Source organism: Spermophilus citellus (genome assembly GCF_964194105.1).
Source record: "Spermophilus citellus genome assembly, chromosome: 4".
Lineage (NCBI taxonomy): Eukaryota > Metazoa > Chordata > Mammalia > Rodentia > Sciuridae > Spermophilus > Spermophilus citellus.
Window position 1 is genome coordinate 6663179 of NC_138185.1, and position 22783 is coordinate 6685961.

The 22783-nt window shown below is 36.9% G+C and overlaps 1 protein-coding gene across 1 annotated transcript in view; it reads left to right on the forward strand.

Annotated features, from left to right (window-relative positions):
• Positions 1-22783, forward strand: part of CSE1L (chromosome segregation 1 like) — a 43812-nt gene that overhangs the window by 12821 nt on the left and 8208 nt on the right. Inside the window, exons 3-15 of the mRNA XM_081291757.1 lie at positions 2120-2262; positions 4792-4893; positions 4964-5109; positions 5472-5562; positions 8861-8968; positions 11930-12022; positions 14544-14711; positions 14827-14956; positions 15923-15988; positions 16362-16564; positions 17146-17230; positions 19803-19864; positions 21582-21718. Coding sequence (XP_081147883.1) covers positions 2120-2262; positions 4792-4893; positions 4964-5109; positions 5472-5562; positions 8861-8968; positions 11930-12022; positions 14544-14711; positions 14827-14956; positions 15923-15988; positions 16362-16564; positions 17146-17230; positions 19803-19864; positions 21582-21718 — 1534 coding nt within the window. The remainder of the gene's footprint in view (positions 1-2119; positions 2263-4791; positions 4894-4963; positions 5110-5471; positions 5563-8860; positions 8969-11929; positions 12023-14543; positions 14712-14826; positions 14957-15922; positions 15989-16361; positions 16565-17145; positions 17231-19802; positions 19865-21581; positions 21719-22783) is intronic.

Here is a 22783-nt window from a genome sequence, read left to right on the forward strand (position 1 = left end):
TCTGGCATGTGGGTGATTTCTGAGAAGGCAAATTGATTTTCTTATTAGTGCTTAAAGAAGTAATGTGTCCCTGGGCTGGGGTTGTGGCCTAATGGTAGAGTGCTTGCCTAGCATGTGTGAGGCACTGGGTTCAATCCTCAGCACCACATAAAAATAAAATAAAGCTATTTTATTTGTCCACCTACAACTAAAAAATAAACATTAAAAAAAAAGGAAGAAGAAATAATGTGTTTCTGAATAAAGGTAAGTTAATGACTTTAATCTTCTTAGAATTTCTCGGAAAACCTTTGACAACATTGCCTATTAAAAAATATTTTTAGGGAACTGGGGTTGTAGCTCTGTGTAGAGCACTTGCCTAGCACATGTAAGGCTGAACAATTTTTTTTTTTTTTTTTTAGCAACCAGAGATGTAGTTCTGGTAGAGTGCTTACCTAGCATGCTTGAGGCCGTGGTTTCAACTCCTGGCACTATAAAAATAAAATAAATGGATGTAAATGTATGTGTGTATACACACACACACAGAGTTATGTATGTATATCTTTGAAAGGTTAGGGTACTATGCTTTATGAATCCAGGACAAAGTGTAGAAATAATCCCCCCCTTCATTTTGGTGGTGCTGAGGATCAAACCCAGGGCCTTACATATGCTAGGCAATCAATATCTTGATAGAGTGTTCTGGAAATGGAAATGTGTATGGATCCTAGTTTATAGGTACTTCAACTGAATGTGACAGTCGCGTGGATGAACTGGAAGACCTATTGAGGCTTCTTGAATATGCGGAAACATGTCAGTAGAGTATTCTATAAGTTGAAGGAAATGGACACGGAAAGGAGTAGACAAACTTGTGAGAAGATTGCTTCCACAGTATTGATTGCAATTAGTAAAGAGATTTGGGCTTTTCCCCAAATCATAAATAAAGTGTGTTGGCCCTATATGAAATGCTGACCCTTAAAAAGGTAGTCAGACAACCAAAACCTGTACTCATACAAAACCACAGTAATATTCCCTCCTGAAAACATTTTCAAATCACCACTCCTCATTCTTCAAGAAGGGCATAATATACACAAATAGGGAAGGGTTTGAGGATGTTTGTTAAACTCTTGGGACTCCATCCATAAAAAGGGAAGATGTTAAGTGGTGCTATTGAATTCTGGAAAATAAAAGATTAAGGGTGGAGCTTTTCAAAAATTATTGGAATTTGGGAATGGTTATTTCCTTATGAAACAGTAGGAAAAATTAAAACAAATACTGTCTTTCACTGAGATAAATAAATCTTGGAAATTTATCCCAGAGTGTTAAATGGTTTGAAAATATCTGGGTAAAATCTTGGTGTAAGTTCATTTCTAATACTCAGGACTAAGTTTAGGGCTGGTATGATAGAATTAAGATTAGACTAAAACTTTTTCAGTGAAGAAAGCTTCTTAGCTCAAACTTCCAATGGCCTTGACTGCAAAATGAGGATATCAGGGCATTGGTGGTGTACGCCTGTGATCCCAGTGACTCAGGAGGCTGAGGACCGAGGATTAAATGTCCATGGTCATCTTCAGTTACTTAGCAAGACCCGGCTTCAAAAATAAATAAATAAGTAAAATGAAGATGCTACCACCTTTCTGGGTAATAGTGATAACTTAATGAAATAATGTATATGGGTAAAGCACCACACCAGAACCACATGGCTAAAAATAAATTTTAGCATGAATTAACTCATTTGATTTTCATCCCAGTCCTATAAAAGAAATGTTAGTATTAATATTACTAATAATAATTCTTTCTAGAACAAGACAGAATATATGGCTTTCACCTTTAAAGTTATTTAATCTCTTTGGGAAGCAGCTTCTTCTCATGAAGTGATCTTCCCAGTGGGACATTTCATAGTTGTGTGAGAATCAGATGAATTAATGGATGATAAAGTGATTTGGAAATTGAAGCATTATATAATGCCATATGAACATTGTAGTAGATAAGAAACATGAGGCCCTATAGACCTTCAGTGGATTCTAAGGGACAATATCCTAATATTTAAATTTTTGATCCTTTTTACTTAAAGATATACCTAATGAATATAAAGTGCAAAGATTTTGATTATTACAAGTCTTCTAACATGAAAATTCTTTTACAGCTGAGAAATTTCTTGAATCTGTAGAAGGAAATCAGAATTATCCACTGTTGCTTTTAACATTATTGGAGAAGTCCCAAGATAATGTCATCAAAGTTTGTGCTTCAGTAACATTCAAAAACTATATTAAAAGGAACTGGAGAATTGTACGTATTTTGTGGATGTGTGTTTTTAAGATTTGTAAAAACCAGTGCTCTTAAGAGATTGAGACACAAATTAAAATTAAATAGGACCTGTTCCCCCAAATTTAAATTACTTCATTTGAATTTTTACTGATTCTTTCAACTCATAACAGGTTGCTGAAGTGTGTGACTTGATTTAAATCTCCTTTATGATTGAAATTTAACTCTAGGTCACTTCCTATTGAAGAGATGATATGTGAGAAGAGAGTCTAAATGAATAATTGAAGTAACTGATGTTGTGGACTGGGAAAATTAAAAAACTGAAAAAAATCACATATTGGAATTTTAAGCTGAGTATAGTGGTATGTTCCTGTAATACCATCTATTTAGGAGACAGAGGCAGAGGGACAGGGTCAGCCTAAGAACACTGTGAGACCTCCATCTTAAAAAAAAAAAAAAGCCCCCCCCCAATGGAATGCAAAATAATTTAGATTTTTAATTTTTTGTGCCGGGCCGGGCGGGGGGGGGGTGCCAGGGATTGAATTCAGAGGCACTCGACCACTGAGCCACATCCCCAGCCCTATTTTGTATTTTATTTAGAGACAGGGTCTCACTGAGTTGCTTTAAGCACCTTGCCATTGCTGAGGCTGGCTTTGAACTCTTTTTTTTTTTTTTTTAATTAATTAATTATTTATTTATTTTTAGAGAGAGGGAGAATTTTAATATTTATTTTTTAGTTATTGGCGGACACAACATATTTGTTTGTATGTGGTGCTGAGGATCGAACCCGGGGCCGCGAGCGCGCTGCCGCTTGAGCCACATCCCCAGCCCCTGGCTTTGAACTCTTGATCCTCCTGTCTCAGCTTCCTGTGCTGCTGGGATTACAGGCGTGCGCCACCATGCCTGGCTAGATTTTTAATTTTTGGTAAAAGATTTTGATTGCCCTATGTCTTGTAGGATATGGAGGTATGTTCTGATTTATTACGGGGAAACTTTCTTGTGCTACAAGTTTAACAGCTTATGTGGAATTATGAATAAAGAAATAGGGAAATAATAAATTTTCCCTACTTTCACACACAACAATGATTCCCAAATGAGGGTAGTTTTGCCCACTAGGAGGCATTTGGCAATATCTAGAGATGTCATAGTTGTGTGCCAGTACTAGCCTGTGGTGAGTAGAGGCCAAAGCCTGCTTCTGTTCATCCTGCAGTGTACAAGGTAGCTCCTCACAACAAAGAGTTATCTGGTCCAAGATATCAGTGTGCGTGGGCTCTCTCTCGTCCAGTGAGGAGGTCCACGGAACAGGGTAGAGGAGAGTGTGGCTAGGGAGTCACTATCAAGACCTCTGGAGGCCAAGCAGGAAGCAGGTCTGATTTTATTGCACAGTTACCATGTAAATATACTCAGGTAGCAGCTAAGCAGGTTACAGGCAGCCACCAATAGAATTTCTGGCCAATTGTTCCTACAGCGACCAATCGAAGAGCGAAGAGCGGGCCATGGAGCAAGTGCAGGGAATACAACGAGCAGCCTCTGGCCCGGGGCTATGCCTACGGGGTTGGGGTTAGCGGTTTGCCGCTGTTGCACCTAGCACTAGGGAGCGGTTTGCCACTCCCTTAAAGTATACCATGCGTGCAATACTCCGTGCACTTGTCCCCACATCAGTAATTCTGGATTTGAGAAACCATTAAAATTGAAAAAAATTCTCAGTTCTAAAAGTCAGCTTTAAACTTGCTTAAATATTTAGGATCTTTTTTCTTGATCCTGTAGAAGATTTCACAAAACAATTATAGTCAACTATTACCATATAGGTGAAATGATTTGGTAACTCTTAAAAAATGTCTGCTTAAAAGTCCATTCCTCTACTGTTAGGCATGCTAGTCTCTCTGTCTTGGTTTATAAAACTAGAGAATTCTAGAACCTCTTTGAGTGATACACTCTAAGATGCATTTTAACTAGTAAGGTAAAAGTTTACTTGAAGCTTTTAAAAATGACTATAAAGAATTTTAACCAGGGCTAGGGTTGTAGCTCAGTGATAGAGCACTTGCCTGGTACATGGGAGGCACTGGGTTCAATCCTCAGCACCACATAAGAACAAATAAAATAAAGGTATTGTGTCCATCTACAACTAAAAAAAATATTAAAAAAGAATCTTAACCATGTGTTTTGCTGATTAGTTTATATATAGAACTGAGTTGTTTTTGTCTTGGTAGTGCTGGGGATTGAATCCAGGGCCTCTTTCATCCCTGCCACTGAGCTACCATCCTTTCCAGAACTGAAATTCTTAACTGACATTAGGCAGTCAGAGAACCTCATTATTTATATTTGAAATATTTAAATTTGGGAAGGAGTGTACATTTTAGGGAGGAGAAGATTCATGCTTTCATCAGATTCTCAAAGGAATTTGTGACCCATTTATGTAGAGGGAAACTAAGGAAAACAGCCTACTTCCCCCCCCCCCCCCCGAAAACTGGGAAATTAAAAGTGTTCTGTTTTTTACCTACAGACTTATATATGAATATGGATTTCATGGTACTCATTGATGTTTTCTTTTAGGTTGAAGATGAGCTGAACAAAATTTGTGAAGCTGATCGAGTAGCCATTAAAGCCAACATCGTGCACCTGATGCTGAGCAGCCCAGAGCAAATTCAGAAGCAGGTAATGTGTCTCTGCTTTTTAGGTAGGCTCCTGGGTAGACAGTCATCTGATTCATCTGTTCCTTCCCCAGTTGAGTGATGCTATTAGTATTATTGGCAGAGAAGATTTCCCTCAGAAATGGCCCGACCTGTTGACAGAAATGGTGAATCGCTTTCAGAGTGGAGATTTCCATGTTATTAATGGAGTCCTTCGTACTGCGCATTCATTATTTAAAAGGTATTAATGTAGAAATTCATTTTCTTTATATGCTTTTTCTATGATATTTGCTATATAGTTATATTTTTGTGACTGTTCTTACTCCTTTGAGTAGTACCATTCTAAATTAAGAGCATATATCTTTTGGTTCGTCATTGTTTGTTTCTTCTCAAGTAACATGTTTATTTTATATTAGGCTATTGCCTGTGAAATAATTAGTTTTGATTCCTTTAAAAAGAAAACCAAGAATTCCCTTTGAATTTCAGGAAACCATCTAGTCATAGATGTCTGTCTACTCAAATGTTTAATGAACATCCGTCTTTGAAGACCTAAAGTGAGTAAACAAAATTTGTAAATTTATCTACTTTACCTTAATTTTCTAGATATCGTCATGAATTTAAGTCAAATGAGTTATGGACTGAAATTAAGCTTGTTCTGGATGCCTTTGCCTTGCCTTTGACTAATCTCTTTAAGGTATGGAATAATATCTTAGAGATATTTTTAAATAACTTAGTATTTTAAAATTGCTTAAATTTTTGTGTAAATTTTGAAGTGCTTGAGGGGTTATTTAGTAGAGTGGTTTTTCTTACGGAGGCAGCATTTATTTTGAAAACTTTCAAACCATTCAGAAGTAGAGAAGATGATATAATGAACTCCTATTATGTAAGTATAACAATTACCCAATATTTTGGGTTTTTTACCTATTCCCCTACTTTTGTAGGAATATTTAAAAGCAGATCCTAGGCATCATATTATTTCACCCAAGTAATTATGTATCTCTAAAGAAAGAGATCCACATTTTGATTTGAATGGGTATTAAATTAATTATTTCATTTTTCAGTGCATAAGCTACTTTCCTAAACATGTTCTTGGTTTTTGTATAAGATTTGAAAAAGATGTTAATTCCTTTTTTACAGGAAAGAGGGTTTACACAGTTAATAGGGGCTGATCTGATCTTAAACCTAGTTGTTAGGGTTTTTTTAGTTTTTATTTTGTTATGTTTTTGTGGTACTAGTCATTTAACCCAGGAGTGCTCTACCACTGAGCAATATCCCGTAGCATTTTCTATTTTCTATTTTCAGACAAGGTCTTGCTAGGTTTCCCAGGCTGGCCTCTTACTTGCAGTCTCCTGCTGTAGACTCCCAAATCAGGGAGTTATAGGTATGCACCACTGCACCTGGCTCAACCCTAGCTTTGTTTGTTTATTTGTACCAAGACTGAACCCACAGGTGTTTTACCAGGAGTTATATCCCCCTGCCTTTTGAATTTCTTCATTGATTTTTTATTTTTTAAATGTCTTTATTTTATTTGTTTATTTTTATGTGGTGCTGAGGATTCAACCCAGTGTCTCACGTGTGCAAGGCAAGTGTTCTACCACTGAGCTGCAGCCCCAGCCCTATTTTTTTTAATTTTGAGACAGGGTCTCACTACGTTGCTTAGGGTCTTGCTAAATTACTGAGGCTGGCCTCTTAATTTTGATCCTCCATCCTCAGCCTCCTGAACTACTGGGATTACAGGCATGCACCACCATGCCTGACTCATACCAAGTCTTGCGCTAACTCCAGAAAAGCTGTTCATTTCTTATTTTCAAAGGAAAGGTTAGCTGGATGTTTGGCACTTCCAAGACCCCCATCTCAAAATATTAAAAGGACTAGTGATTTCTTTGGTGGTGTGTGGGGGGGTGACTCAGGGGCACTCAACCACTGAGCCACATCCCCAGTCTTATTTTGTATTTTATTTAGAGACAGGATCTCACTGAGCTGCTTAGGGCCTTGCTAATTTGCTGAAGCTGGCTTTGAACTTGAAGTCCTCCTATCTCAGCCTTTTGAGCCGATGGGATTATAGGTGTGCGCCACCACACCTGGCATTTAAAAGGACTAGTGATGTAGCTCAGTGGTAAAGCAGCCTTGGTGCCATCCTCAGTAAAGCAAAAAAGGAAAAAAAAAACATATATAAGAAGGTTATGTAATATTCAGTAATGTAGAGTATGTACAGAGTTTCATAGTACATTTTTAATTACTATAATAAAATTAAGCAAAGTGGGATAATTGATTCCCCCCTATTAGATTGGTGAAGATGTTTATTTCTTTTTCATGTCAAAAATCTTAGCCAGCTGGGCTTACTGGTCTGTGATCCCTGCAGCTTGGGAGGCTGAGGCAGGTGGACTGCCAGTCTGCAATTTAGTGAGGCCCTAAGCCACTTAGCAAGCTCTGTCTTGAAATAAGAAAAAAAGAGCTGGGGACATAGTAGCCAAGGAATAAAGTAACCTTGGGTTCAATCCCCAGTACCCTACACACGCGCACAGACCCCACCCCCTGGGGAAAAAAAAAAGTCTTAACCATATTACAGTGAAATAGTCTGTGCCAAGTTCATTTGGTATAGAAATTGTACTACTTTTCCAGAGTGGGATATTTTGTTGAGAAAAGCTGGGGGGTTTTGTTTGTTTGTTTGTTTTGTTTGTTTTCTTCCTTTTTTTTTGGTTAATTTTGCTTGGGATTTTATCAATTCTGTAGATCAATTTGGGAAAGAAATGATCTGTAGAGTATTTAATTTTTAATGACTGGGTACACCCGTTTATTTAGTTCTTAATTTTTCTCAACATTGGGTTATAGTTTTCTTAGTAGAGGATACGTATGTCTTTTGTTGACTTTATTTTGGAGCATTTTATTTTTTTTCCAGATAGTGTTTAAATGGTGTTTTAAATTTTACTCTTGTGATACATAGGATATATACATAATTTTATCATTTTGTAGAAGAATGTGGGTTTTTTGATTAAGTTTTGCATATTGACTTTATGTTTAGTTACCTTTCTAGGTTAACTCATTGGGTATAACTGTTTAGCTGAAGATTCTTGTGGATTTTTTGTGAACACACTTGCATTATCTGCAAATAATGATGGTTTTATTTTCTTTTCCATGCTTGCATACTTCTTTTACTTTGTTTTAGTACATTGTCTATGACCTTCAGCACAGTGCTTTTTGAATTAAAGTGGTAATAGAAGGCATCTTTGTATTAGTCTTGATCTCAAGAGAAGGCTTCAATATTTCACCATTAAGAATGATATATGCTGTAGTTTCATTGAGAAACTCTTAGGGTTACATCCCCTAACTCAAGGATATAGGAAGTGATATTTATTGAGTGTTTTTTACATAGTAGGTGTACACAGAGTAGGACTTCTTATGTATATTTTCTCATTTGATTCTCATACTCTCTATAAGATAGGCATTATTCACATGTAATGGTAAGGATATTAGGGCTCATAGTAAAATAACCTAGTTTCTTAAAATAACACTCCTTATGAGTAATACAGTCTGGGTTGTATGCAGATCTATCTTTCAAAACCTGTGCTTTTATATAGTGCTGCCTTGGTGTTGACTTTTATTAGAGTCTTGCACTGTGGAAGTTAGAGGTATGCCCCAAAATTTTGTAGATAAGCCTGCTATAGTTAGAATAATGAGCAAAATTAGAAACAGCATGTCAGGTGGCAGAGAAATTATTTAATGAGCATAAAAGTGATTTGTGTAATATATTTATATATATGTACGTAGGTGACTGGACTGGTATAATTCAGAATATTAGCATTAGATTTTTCCAAATGATGTTATGGATAAGTTAAAAATGTATACTTGTTTTTCAGTTACTTAACCATAAACTATGATTTAAAGCTACATTTTAGAGAAGAAATAGGAGTAGTGTCAGCAGAAAGCAAGGGTATTTCACTGAGATGAGTGCGTGGGGTTTAACACACCATGTTCCTAAATTCCTTTCCAAGGCCACCATTGAACTGTGCAGTACCCATGCAAATGATGCCTCTGCCTTGAGGATTCTTTTTTCTTCCTTGATTCTAATCTCAAAACTGTTCTACAGTTTAAACTTTCAGGTAAGTTTTCATTTAATTTCTTTCTTTTTTTCTTTTTTTTTTTTTTTTTTTTTTTTTTTTTTGTGTGTGTGTGTGTGTGTGTGTGATGCTGGTGATTGAACCCAGGGCCTTGTGCATGTGAGGCAAGCACTCTACCAACTGAGCTATGTCCCCAGCCCTCATTTAATTTCTTGTTTTTTATTTTCTCTTTCTTTCTTTTTTAATATTTATTTTTTAGTTGTAGTTGGATGCAATACCTTTTTATTTATTTATTTATTTATAAATGTTTTATTGATGGACCTTTATTTATTTGTTTATTTGTATGTAGTGCTGATAATCGAACTCAGTGCCTCACACATGCGAGGCAAGTGCTCTACCACTGAGCCACAACCCCAGCCCCTTTCTTTCTGTTTTTGATGTCAAACATAATCCAGTGGATAAAGACTTCTTTGCCAGAATTAATTTTTCTAAAGGAAAACTTTTTCTGGCTCTCCTTTTTCTCTCTCCTTCCTTCTTTCCTTTCTTCTTCCTTCCCTCCCTCTTTTCCTTCCTGCCTGCCTTCTTTCTTTATTTCATGAGATTATGTCTTGCTGTGTTGTCCAGGCTGGCCCCAAACTCCTGGACTCAAGAAATCTTCCTGCCTCAGCCTCCCAAGTAGCAGGAAGTAAAAGTATGCACCACCATGCCACGCTCTTCCTTTTTTTTTTTTTCCCTTTTTTTTTTCTTGGCATATTAGCATTTATGATGCTATAACGCTCTTCCTATTCATCATGAACTTTATCCAGTTTTGTTTGGTTCAATACTGGGAATTGAACCCGTGCCTTTCACAAGCTAAGCAAACACTCAACTAATGAGCTCTTTTTATTTTGAGAGAGGATCTCACCAAGTTGCCCAGGCTGGACTTGAAATTGTGATCCTTCTACCTCAACCTCCTTAGTAGTTGAGATTACAGGTGTGCACCACTGTGCCTGATTCAGTATTTTTTTTTTTTTAAAGAGAGAGTGAGAGAGGAGAGAGAGAGAGAGAGAATTTTTAATATTTATTTTTAGTTCTCGGCGGACACAACATCTTTGTTGGTATGTGGTGCTGAGGATTGAACCCGGGCCGCACGCATGCCAGGCGAGCGCGCTACCGCTTGAGCCACATCCCCAGCCCCAGTATTTTATTTTATACAGTATTCCCTAAATAGTCTAATGGATGTTTCATGGGAGAAAATCACTTTCTTTTGGATCCAGTAAGTTAAGGGAGCCCCACATCCCATGTCATCCTTTTAGAGTATACTATTTGATTGAAGGCACTGAGAAATTAGACCTTTAAGGTTTCCTCTTTTGTCCATTTGCATGGATATTAACATTAGAGCAACAATATTTTGGCTAGGGGTCCCTGGCTAGCTTGTACAAAAGGGCTTTTATTGGAAGATATGGGGGAGATAGAAGACTGAAGTACCAGGCTTCAAAGAGGATAAGAACCTTTGTTAATAGCAAGAAAGGCCTGGAGTTGTAGTGCTGTGCTGAAGCGCTTGCCTTGCAAGTTTGAGGCACTGGGTTCAATCCTCAGCACCACATACATATAAATAGATAAAGGTATTGTATCCATATACAACTCAAAAAAAAAAAAAAAGGCCTGGGTACTGTGTTGTTATTGAGATTGTAGCCTCCAATCATTTTTTTCTGTTTGAGATTCATTAATTTTAAGATTCAGAGCTCCAGGACCAAGCTAAGGGTGCTGACACAGGGTGCTGTATATTAGGAAAAAGAAGGATTTGGTCTTTTTTTCTTTCTTGACTATCGTGATTGAGCCCAGAGGTGCTTTACCACTGAGCTACATCCCCAGGTTCTTAATAAATTGCCTAGGATGGCCTGAGGCTTCAGGTTCTCCTGCCTCAGCTACTGTGCAAAGCTAGGATTTGGCCTTTTTATTATTCATAGGCAGTAATGAACTTATCCTCACATCATAACTACGCTCATAGTGGTAATGCATTACCCAGAAGAAAATTGTATTCTCTTGGGTACAATAGAAGAAAACAGCCCAGGTGATATGCCCCACATACATGTTTAGCTACATGGCAGTTTGAGAAATTTTTACTTAAATGAATACTGTTTTATATTATACCTTCTTTTGAGTTCTGTTTCTTTTTTAATAGAATTGGATCTTTATTTGTTTACATGTGGTACTGAGAATTGAACCCAGTGCCTCACACATGCTAGGCAAGTGCTCTGTCACTGAGCCACAATCCCAGCCCCTGAGTTCTGATTCTTAAAAGTCAGGAGAAATGAAGCTTGGGAAACACGAGGAACCCAAAGGAGGCATCATCTCTCTTAGGGGGTTGTTCCTAAGAAGGGAGTATTGTACTGTGTCCCAGGAAATCAGCAACTATATCAGATCGTGTGTTTGAGTCTGAATTGCTCATCATCTTATAGTAAGTGCAGTAGTTCAGAAAGAAAAGGGGCATATTGGTAAGCACTGGGCTTTTTATTTTTTTGTACCGGAGATTGAACTCAGGGGTGCTTAACCACTGAACTGCATTACCATTCCATTTTATTTTTTATTTAGAGGCAGGGTCTCACTGAGTTGCTTAGTGCCTCACTTTTGCTGAGGCTGGCTTTGAATTCTCCTGCCAAAGCCTCCTGAGCTGCTGGGATTATAGGCGTGTACCACTGCCCCCAGCAAACACTGTCATTTAAGGAAAGGCACTGTATAGTGTGGCTGGACCTTGAAAGAGTAAATAGATTGGGATTGGGTAGAGGGTATCACCATTTGTGATGAAAATACACAAAAAGAGGAAAAGAGTGGTTTATTCAGCTGCCACAGACCTAGCTGGAGCAGAGAATTCTTGTCACAATAAATAATGTTTTTCAACAACAGTTTGGACTTAAGCCCATAGGCATGCATAAAATGTTTGTTGTGATAGAGAAATTTATTGAATAGTATACTTATTATTTTTTTAATTGAAAGTTTCAAGTCAATATAATTATTCTTTAGGATCTTCCTGAATTTTTTGAAGATAATATGGAAACTTGGATGAACCATTTTCATACCCTGTTGACACTGGATAATAAGCTTCTACAAACTGATGTAAGTATTTAAATTGTTGCATAAATAGCATTTTTCTTTCATTAAGAGTTGTTTGGGGGGGCTGGGGATGTGGCTCAAGCGGTAGCGTGCTCACCTGGCATGCGTGCGGTCCGGGTTCGATCCTCAGCACCACATACCAACAAAGATGTTGTGTCCGCCGAGAACTAAAAAATAAATATTAAAAATTTAAAAAAAAAAAGTTGTTTGGGTACCCTCTGAAAACCTGTTTGCTCCAGAATGTTAATAGATAGAATTCTACAAGTGCAAGTAATTTCTTCTGTTTGATAGTCCATATTTGGTTATGTATAATATGTTAAAAAAAAAAAAGTCATATTTTGGACCTGGCTTAAGTTACAGTGTACAGATAAGGCTATGTCACTACATTATTGAAAGTAAAGCTTTAAAGTAGTCACAAATATTCTATGAAATAAGTTACTTGTCTTTGAATATTCTTACAAAAAAATTTAGACCTATAATGTTAGCCTCTTTTTAAAAAAATCATTCATAGGTTGGGCAACAGGGAAAATTGCAAATGTTTATAATATGTAAAGTTTTCTGATCTGGGTTTTGTAGTATGTACTTTTCAACATATAGTGCTTATTTTGTGCTGCCCATTTGCTCATGTATTAATATATTCCAGATCTACTTGTGCTGGGGCTGGGGGTGCATGCATGTCATTCCACCTACTTGGGAGGGGAAGGCAAGAAGATTGCAAGTCAGAGGCCAGCCTGGGCAATTTAGTGAGACCTTGTCTAAAAAAATGAAAAGGGTTTGGTATATAGCTCAGTGATAGAGCACCCCTGTGTTCATCCCTAATACCTTTAAAGCAAACAAACAAACTTTTAGGGGCTGGTTTGTGGCTCAGCAGTGGAGCACTTGCCTACCACGTGTGAGGCATGGTTTCCATCCTCAGCACCACATAAAAATAAATAAATAAAGATACTGTGTCCATTTTAAAATATAAAATAAAATATTTAGAATGTTAGCAAACCAGATAAAACAAATCAGAATTAGCAGTTCAGATTTTGAAGGTGGGATACACAAAGGAAAACAGACCATTGCTGTATAAAAAAAAGTCTGCATTTGAGTAAGTTAAAAGAAACAAAAAAGATGTGCTCCTGTAAAATAATTATGTTAGTCCACTAAGAATATTGTTGAAAAAAAACCAAAAAACTCCACTCCTTCAAAAAACAAAAGATTTTCTTCACACTTGCATCTGAAATAAATTTAGGTTTTAAGGAATAAACTGTGATGTCTGGCCCAAATCACTGTCACAGTTAGGTTAGGGTGAAGACATTTTCCGTAACTGGCCAGCTAGTAAACATTTTCTGCTTGGTGCAGCCAGATGGTTTGTGTTGCTGTGACTCTGCAGTTGTGTGAAAGCAGCCAGAAACAGTGCTATAAGGTATTTGAATGAACATGGCTGTTTTTTAATGGTGGTTCACTATTTTATAACCAAACACTGTATGTGAGAATCCTGTAGCATTAGCTTTTTTGTGGGTAGGGACAAAAGATGTGCAAATGCACATCTTAATATATTTGAAATGATAAACCTTTTGGGAGAAGGCAACAAGGATGTATCTTAACTATTACAGAGAGTGTGATGTGCTCTTTATCATTCAGGTTTCTATAATAGGCATTTTTTTTCAGTGTGATATGGAAATATTTTGTAATTCTGAAATCAGAAAAAAGGATTTATTTAATTTGAACTTTGAGGCTACTTGTAGTGATTAATAAGAAATATTTCACTGGTTTTTTCTTTTGTTGTTTTTTTTTTTATACTAGGAATTGAATTTAGGGACATTCTCCCACTGGGATATATCCCTACCCTCTCCAGTCCTGGGTTTTTGTTTTTATTTATTTATTTATTTAATATTTATTTTGTAGTTCTCGGCGGACACAACATCTTTGTATGTGGTGCTGAGGATCGAACCCGGGCCGCACGCATGCCAGGCGAGCGCGCTACCGCTTGAGCCACATCCCCAGCCCCTTAATATTTATTTTTTAGTTTGACACAATATCTTTATTTTATTTTTTTATGTGGTGCTGAGAATCGAATCCAGTGCCTCACACTTGCTAGGTGAGCGCACTACCACTTGAGCCACATCCCCAGCCCTTTTTTTTTTTTTTTTTTAATTTTGAGACAGAGTCTTACCAAGTTTTCCTGAGGCAGGGCTCAAACTTGTGATCCTCCTGTCTTACCCTCTCCCGGGTTGCTGGGATTACAGGTGTGAGCCAATGTACCCATCAGATTGTTGGCATAGATGTAGTTTACTGTAATTGATTTAAATTTAAATTTTAAAAATCTCATTCAGGGCAGGGGTTTGGCTCAATGGTAGAGTGCTTCTCTAGCATGCATGAGACACTGGGTTCGATCCTCAGCACCACATAAAAATAAATAGAGGAGTCTCACTCAGAAATTACTCCCCTTATTTATGGTAGAGAATATGGAAACTTGGATAAACTATTTGTAAACCATTAAAGTCACATGTTTTGAGTTTTATCTCTTCTTTTATGTGAGGATGAAGAGGAAGCAGGCTTATTGGAGCTTTTAAAATCACAGATCTGTGATAATGCTGCTCTCTATGCACAAAAGTATGATGAAGAATTTCAGCGGTACCTGCCTCGTTTTGTCACAGCCATCTGGAATTTACTAGTTACAACAGGTCAAGAGGTTAAATATGATTTGGTAAGATGGTGGTGGAGAGAAATGAAAGATATTTCCTTCCCCCCCCTACCCTTCCTCAAAAATGAACTGTTTGGTTTTGTTTTTAAAATATTCTTATTTTTTTCCTTTGTTTCAGTTGGTGAGTAACGCAATTCAATTTCTGGCTTCAGTTTGTGAAAGACCTCATTATAAGAATCTGTTTGAGGACCAGAACACACTGACAAGTATCTGTGAAAAGGTTATTGTGCCTAACATGGAATTTAGAGGTAATTAAAGTGTGTTAGCATAAACTTCAAAAGTCTTCCCTTTTTTTTGAAACATTCAATCTAATTGATTACAAGATGATATATTCAAATAAAACTCCTTGCAGGTTACTTATTGCCTATTTTCTAAACCAAGGCAGAAAACAGGGCATCTGTGATATAAGTCTTGCTGTAATGGGGTTGCTGTACAACAGTGGAAAAGTGATTTAACTAATTATATACAGATCAAAACCCACTTAGTTTGTGTTTAAAGTTAAATAGTTCTAAGAGCCTCTATTTGTATGTATGCCTCGTCTCATAGTTGTAAAGAAAAGTAGTGAAGATGGAAGGGATTAGGTTTTATATCACAGTAGTCATTAGAGAAGTGATTGCTTATCAGTCTGGAACAAAATGGTAAATTAAAGACAGTAGGTGTGAGGTTTTATTTCCTTCTGTGTTTTCTTAAAACTATATTTAAAGGACAGATCTTTATCCTGATATTGTCTGCTATTCTGCTACTTGTTTAAATGACTTATCAAAAAATGGTGAGTATGGTTATTTTTGTTTTTGTTTTAATGTCCTTATTTGGAACAATATAAAGTCAACATTCCTGGATTGATCTCCAACACCCACTTTTGAAAGTTCTTTTTTTTTTTTCTCCTTGTTAGTTTTTAGTTGTGGGTGGGCACAATATCTTTATTTTATTTTTACGTGGTGCTGAGGATCAAACCCAGTGCCTCACGCATGCTAGGCAAGCGTGTACCACTGAGCCACAACCCAGCCCCCCCACTTTTGAAAGTTATTAGTGAAAGTCAGTTCCAGGGACACTCAGCGTCTCAAAGCTGTGTGGATTACCTAATACTAGTTTTTCATTGTGATGGTTTCTACTCAAGGTGATAATGTAAAGAGTATTTGAAGAAGTCATTAGATAGGAAAGTGTGCTTCGCTGTATCTTCTGGAAATGATTGTAAATTTCAACTTTTTTTGTAGCTGCTGATGAAGAAGCATTTGAAGATAATTCTGAAGAGTATATAAGAAGAGATTTGGAAGGCTCTGGTGTGTATTTTTTTTTCACCACTTTTAAGTCTATTTTCCATAGGGAGGAGTAGGAGCTAGGATAAGGATTTGTACTAACAACAGTATTCCTCCTTTAACTTGAACAGCTTTAAAAAGCAGCACTTACATGCTCTGCCCAAAAGTATCAAATTGAATCATTTGCCCTTTTTTATATTCTAGGTAATGTTTATGATAATTCTATGAACTCCTTGGTTTTATTCTCATTTTGTGTTTCTTATGGAGGGAGACAATATTTTTTTATGATATGCATTGTTGACAGTTATTGGGTGGCAATTTCTTTTTTATATAAGCTGGATCACTTGTTTGCTGCTGCTTTCTTTCTCCCAAGATATATTTCCTTTTGACTTTGTAGATATTGATACTAGACGAAGGGCTGCATGTGATCTGGTGCGAGGATTATGCAAGTTTTTTGAGGGACCTGTGACAGGAATCTTCTCTGGTTATGTTAATTCCATGCTCCAGGAATATGCAAAAAATCCATCTGTCAACTGGAAGCACAAAGATGCTGCCATTTACCTGGTGACATCTTTGGCATCAAAAGCCCAAACACAGAAGGTAAATCTTTTCAGTGTAGTTTTCTTTCTGTAGCAGAGGTCAGTAACCACAGAATTAAAAAAGAAATAATCTCTCTCTCATAATACAATTTGTTTCACAAGATAACCTATTGGTTCTGATAAAAAATACCAGAGAAAGATAGCTTTCTCTTGATGTATTAAGCACTTAAGTTTCTTTGTTTTGTTTTTTTTAACATTTATTCTATTTATTCATTTATTTATTTATTTTTATGTGATGCTGAGGATGGAACCCAGTGCCTCACATGTGCAAGGCAATCGATCTACCTTTGAGCCACAACCTCAGCTCCAAGCACTTAAGTTTCTTTACAGATGCCACATTTGTTATTGTTATGTTTATACACTGACACTCACTGTATAAACATGATTAACTTGAACTTAGCTATTCAGTTTAGACAAGTTTCTTTGTTGTCTGTTAAGATAATCTTGTTTTATATATAAACTGTGTTTTGAAATGTTCATCTGCGTTTTTATTGTGCTTTTCTAAAATTGATTAAATATCTGCTTTGGTTATATATGCAGGCATTTAGTGTTATTTTACCCCGTTACAAATTTCCTTTTCAGCATGGAATTACTCAAGCTAATGAACTAGTAAACCTGACTGAGTTCTTTGTGAATCATATCCTCCCTGATTTAAAATCAGCTAATGGTGAGTTTTGTGGAATGTTTTCTTTCTTACAACTTGTACTATACCTGAAATTTTTATTTGTATCAGTATACTATGAAGTTATGACATAATAAGAACTCTTTGTGTTACCATGATACTCAAAAAAAAATTAAAAAATTTTTTTTGTTGTTGTTGTAGATGGACATGATACCTTTATTAATTTATTTTTATGTGGTGCTGAAGATCAAACCCAGGGCTTCACATATGTGAGGCAGTTGCTCTACCACTGAGCCACAACCCCAGCCCTGAAATTGACTTTTTAATACTTTTTAATGTGTGTAGTACCCGGTATTGAACCCAGGACTTAGTGCTTACTAGGGAAACCTCTATCTCTGAGCTGTATCACCAGCCCTTTTTAAAAAAATAAAATAAATTTAAATTTACATTTCTTGCTAAGTTATCCAATCTGACCTTAAATTTGTAATCTTTTGTTTTGGGTGGGACTACAGATATACACCACCTTGCCTGGCTCTGAAATTAACTTTTCTTCTTCTCTTCCCCACCCCCTTTTTTTGTACCAGAGATTGAATCCAGAGTCGCTTAACAACTGAGCCATATCCCTGGGCCTTTTTTTCTTTTCTTTTTTTCTCCTTTCTTTAGAGAAACAGGGTCTCACTGCTGAATTGCTTGGGGCCTTGCTAAGTTGCTGAGGCTGGCTTTGAACTCAAGATCCTCCTGCCTTAGCTTCCCGAGCTGCTAGGATTTTAGATGTGCCCGGCTTGAAATGAACTTTTTTTATTTTTATTTTTTTTATTTTTTAGTTGTTGATAGACCTTTATTTTATTTACTTATTTATATGCGGTGCTGAAAATCAAATCCAGTGCCTCACATGTGCAAGGCAAGCACTCTACCACTAAGTTACAACTCCAGGCCCTTGAAATTAACTTTTTTTTTTTTTTTTAATGAGTTGTAGATGAACACACAGTATCTTTACACACAGGATCGAATCTACTGCCTCACACATTCGAGGCAAGCACTTTACTACTGAGCTATAGCCCCAAGCCCTTGAAATGAACTTTTGATAGAGAGGGTGTTGTTTATTTGGAAGGAAGATAGGGTTAAGTGGACTGAATCTTAATTTGTTATCATGTATCAACAGGAATTATTCTGTGGTTTCCTTTTCCTTACCATTTGAAAAATGAACTCTTTCCAGGCGCGGTGGCACACACATGTAATCCAAGTGGCTCAGGAGGCTGAGGCAGGAGGATCCTGAGTTCAAAGCCCGTCTCTGCAACGGCGAGGCTCTAAGCAACTCAGTAAGACCCTGTCTCTAAATAAAATACAAAATAGGACTGGGGATGTGGCTCAGTGATCGAGTGCCCCCAAGTTCAATCCCAGGTACCAAAAAAAGAAAAAAAAAGAATTCTTAAAACTTGAAGTACAATTTCAAAGTGCTTGTAACTGATAAATAAAAACATATATATTATATAATATATATTATTATTATTAATACCTTTATTTTATTTATTTTTATATGGTTCCCAGGATTGACCCAGTGCCTCACGCATGCTGGGCAAGCACACTACCATTGAGCCACAACCCCGGCCCAAAACAGATAAATTAACAACAGCTTTCCTATTTTTATGAGTGTGTATTATTCTAGATTAAGATAATCCTCCCCCCTTTTAAAATACTTTTTTAGTTGTAGTTGGACACAATACCTTTATTTCATTAATTTATTTTTATGTGATACTGAGGATCAAGCCCAGAGCTTCACATGAGCTAGGCGAGTACTCTACCGCTGAGCCACAATCCCAGCACCCCACTCCTTTTTATTCCCCCAATACTGGAGATTTACACTGAGATATATTTCCAGCCCTTTTTATTTTTTTATTTTGAAACAGGGTCTCACTAAGTTGTCGGGCTGGTCTCGAACTTATTATCCTCTTGCTTCAGCCTCCTGCGTCCCCGGGGGATTATAGGCATGCACCACTCTGCCTGGCAAAATAATTCCTTTTTCAAAAAAAAATTTTTGGAAAATTTACATGTACCTAGATGTAGACAGGGTATTATAATGAGATTCTGTGTGATCATCATCCCTTTTTAATAACTGGCCAGTGTTTTATCCCTTTCATTGATTTATTTTCCCACCACTAGAGTAATTTAAAGCAAATCTCAGAAAGAATGATCTTGATTCAGTATAGCTGGTATTCTGGGAATGTATTTGCACATGGCCCAAATCACTTTTTTTTTTTTTAAGTTGTTGATGGACCTTGATTTTTTTAAAAAATTTATTTATATGCAGTGCTGAGAATTGATCTCAGTGCCTCAGTTGTGCTAGACAAGCACTCTACCACTGAGCTATAGCACCATTCATTTTAATGATTGTACAAGTAATAAGTGTTCATCTGTTTAGAAGCTTAAAGGCAAGGGGAAGATAAAATTGTTTATAATCCTGCCTGAATTAGTGGCTACATAGTAGGTCATGATATAATTAAGTATACTTTAATTACTTGACATTGTAGTTATTTTTTAAAACTCATTGTTGTCACTCATTTGGAGAGTAACTATCCTTATCACTTACGTAACTTTAACTTATTTTTTTTTTTAATAGTGAATGAATTTCCTGTTCTTAAAGCTGATGGTATCAAATATATTATGATTTTTAGGAATCAAGTAAGTACCTTTTTATTTGTTACGCCACTTAGGAGTTTTATCACAAATACCAGCTTCTCTAATCTGTGCCATCATATTTGATATCTACACCTAACCAATCCAACCTTAACTCTTTAATAACTTAGGATTTCAGATGATGCTTGATTTTCCTTTGGCATCTTGCCTTTTTATAATGGCTTCGTTAAAAATTTTACTTATGATTATGTCTCAAATCTCTTAATTTAAAAGAGATCCTTTCCCCTCCCACTTGTATGCCTGTTACTTGTCAGTCATTCATCTGGAAAGTCTCCTGCACTGTGCTGATGGCTGATTGCACCCCCATGGTACTCTAGCTTGTTCTTCTGTTTCCCTGCATGCTTATGTATTGGTAGAGTTGGAGATTTGAATTGGGAGGAATGTGAATGTATTATAAGTACCCTTTGATTTCATGAGGACATATACAGTGACTTATGTTTACTTTTAGAGTGATTGGTGGATTCAGGTGAAGAACTTTCCATTATCAGTTTTTAATTTCATTTTAAAAATCAAGGTATACTTTGTATAATATGAAATTCAGTATCTTAACATTTATGTACTTCAGTGGTATATTCATTATGTTGTACAACCACCACCTCTATGTTGTTGTAGATATTAATTACCAGTTCAAACAGGAAACGCAGGATAAATTTTTACCTGCCTCCTCCCTCCCCCATTAGTTTTCATAGTAATGAGCTGGTGCCTTAGCAACCCCCAAAAGATGACAGGTGAAGGTTTTAAGGGTATTGCAGTTGTCCATCTTTGGGCCTCTTCACATAGGTTTCTGTCTTGTCCTCAACCCAGGAGCTTTTAGTAGCCTCCATTCTTTTGTATATAATAAGATATTCCAGGCTCTTGTACATATCCTGGCCAGACCGAAATTAGCCTGGGGCAGGGGCGTGGGTCAAAGATATCTGTGAAAATTTCATTAGTAGTCAGAAAAATAAATGTGTACTTTTAATTCATTTATATTTTGTCTTTTTTTAAAAGGTGGGAGTTTTTATTTAGACATCATTATGTCTGAGTACTAGGCACATTACTAAAGAATTACCACTGGTTCTAGGCTTTTTCATAGGGGAGAGCCCGAAAATACATTGACAATGAAATAAAATTGTTCCTGATTCAATTTAAGATTATATAAGGTATTTTAAAACTTCTAAAAATGTTACATTTATGTCTAAATTACTTATTTGCCTTATCCTAAAATGCGTAAGTAGTTTCAAAATAATTACCAATATTTTCACATAGTAAGACTATTGAATGCAATTTGATTTTTTTGTGGTCCTTTATATCCTTGGGATATTAGCCAATATACATATAGTCCCCCCCCCCCCCCAAAAAAAAAGGATTAAATTATCTTGAAATTATTCATAAATATGACCTAATAAATATTAGTGAAATCTTAGTCTGCTTCTCCATGATCTTGCCCTTCTATGTCATGTTCACTTCTCTCTATAAGATTTTGCTCTGATGACACTTCATGCTCAGAGAAAGAACTGGAAGATAGAGTGAGAAGGCCAATGGAGTCCTGATGTGGAGGTAGAAATTCTGACTTCTCTAAATTGTCACCTCCCATTATAACAGAGCTAGAAGAGGAGGAGAAGAAAAGACTTGTTTCTAACATCAGTAAATCCTTGTCTTCAGATGATCTTTTACTCAAAGATAGCATTCTTGGATTTAGAGCATGTTTATTATTTTTTAGGTACCAAAAGAGCATCTATTAGTCTCTGTTCCTCTCTTAATCAATCATCTTCAAGCTGAGAGCATTGTCGTTCACACCTACGCAGCCCATGCCCTTGAAAGGCTGTTCACTATGCGTGGACCTAACAACACCACTCTGTGAGTTCTGGATTCTAGTGGGTTAGATATTTTTTAGCTTGGGGCAGGGGTGTGTAATGGTCGAAGATATCTGTGAAAATTTCATTAGTAGTTAGACAAATAAATGTGTACTTTGTCTTATTCCAAAAGGATTTGAAGCAGCTTACCAAATAGATACCTGCTTGCTTTGATTTATTGTTTATTTAAGTGCTGGGGGTTGAAACCAGAAATGCTTTTCCACTGAGCTACATTCCTAGAACTTTTTATTTATTTCGAGACAGGGTTTCACTAAGTTGCTGAGGCTGGTCTTTGAATTTTGTGATCCTCCTATCTTAGCCTCCCAAGTCGCTAGGAACATAGGCATAAAATAGATGCATTCTGACAATAAAGTTAAATAAAGAAAAATAATGGTGATAAGATTAATAAATAGAACTGTGTATTTGAAGATCCTATATAGTAAAAAAAATTCCCAATTTTACCTGGAGTCTTCTAGTAGCCAAGGGAAAGAGGGAAACAGGGACCTAAAATACCAATGTCTATGCGATTTAGATGAAAACAGATCCTCAGAAGGCCTTTCAAAAGGAGGTCTTCAGTTAAGAGTGCAGTGAGGTAGTGGTACTCTGAGTTCTGAAAACTCGAACGGTTGAGTCAAAGTGATTCTCTGGAGACCAAGAAAGGCGCTCTTCTGGCCTGATCCAAGGATGGGATGTGGACAAGCGCCTGTGATCCCATCGACACACCGAGCCCAGATGGGAGGATCACAAGCTCCAGGCCCGCCTGGGTAATGAAGCAAGATGCTATCTTAAAAAGATTTAAAAGAACAAAAAATAACGACGACGAAAGAAAAAGGATGGGGTGGGGCGCCACTGGGGGTGTATATCATTGGTGGAAAGCCCCAGGTTCAGTCCCCCTGTACTTCCCACCTAGTCCCCCCAAAAAGGCTGAGGAATGGTAGGCTGCTCGTGTTGTGGCCATTCTGCACAGTGTGTTCATTGAGATTGAGCTCTGGGCAGGAGACGGAAGACAGTTGCAGTTCCACCAAGAACTTGGTGTAGATGCTCTTTGGTCACTTGAAGGGTTGAAAGG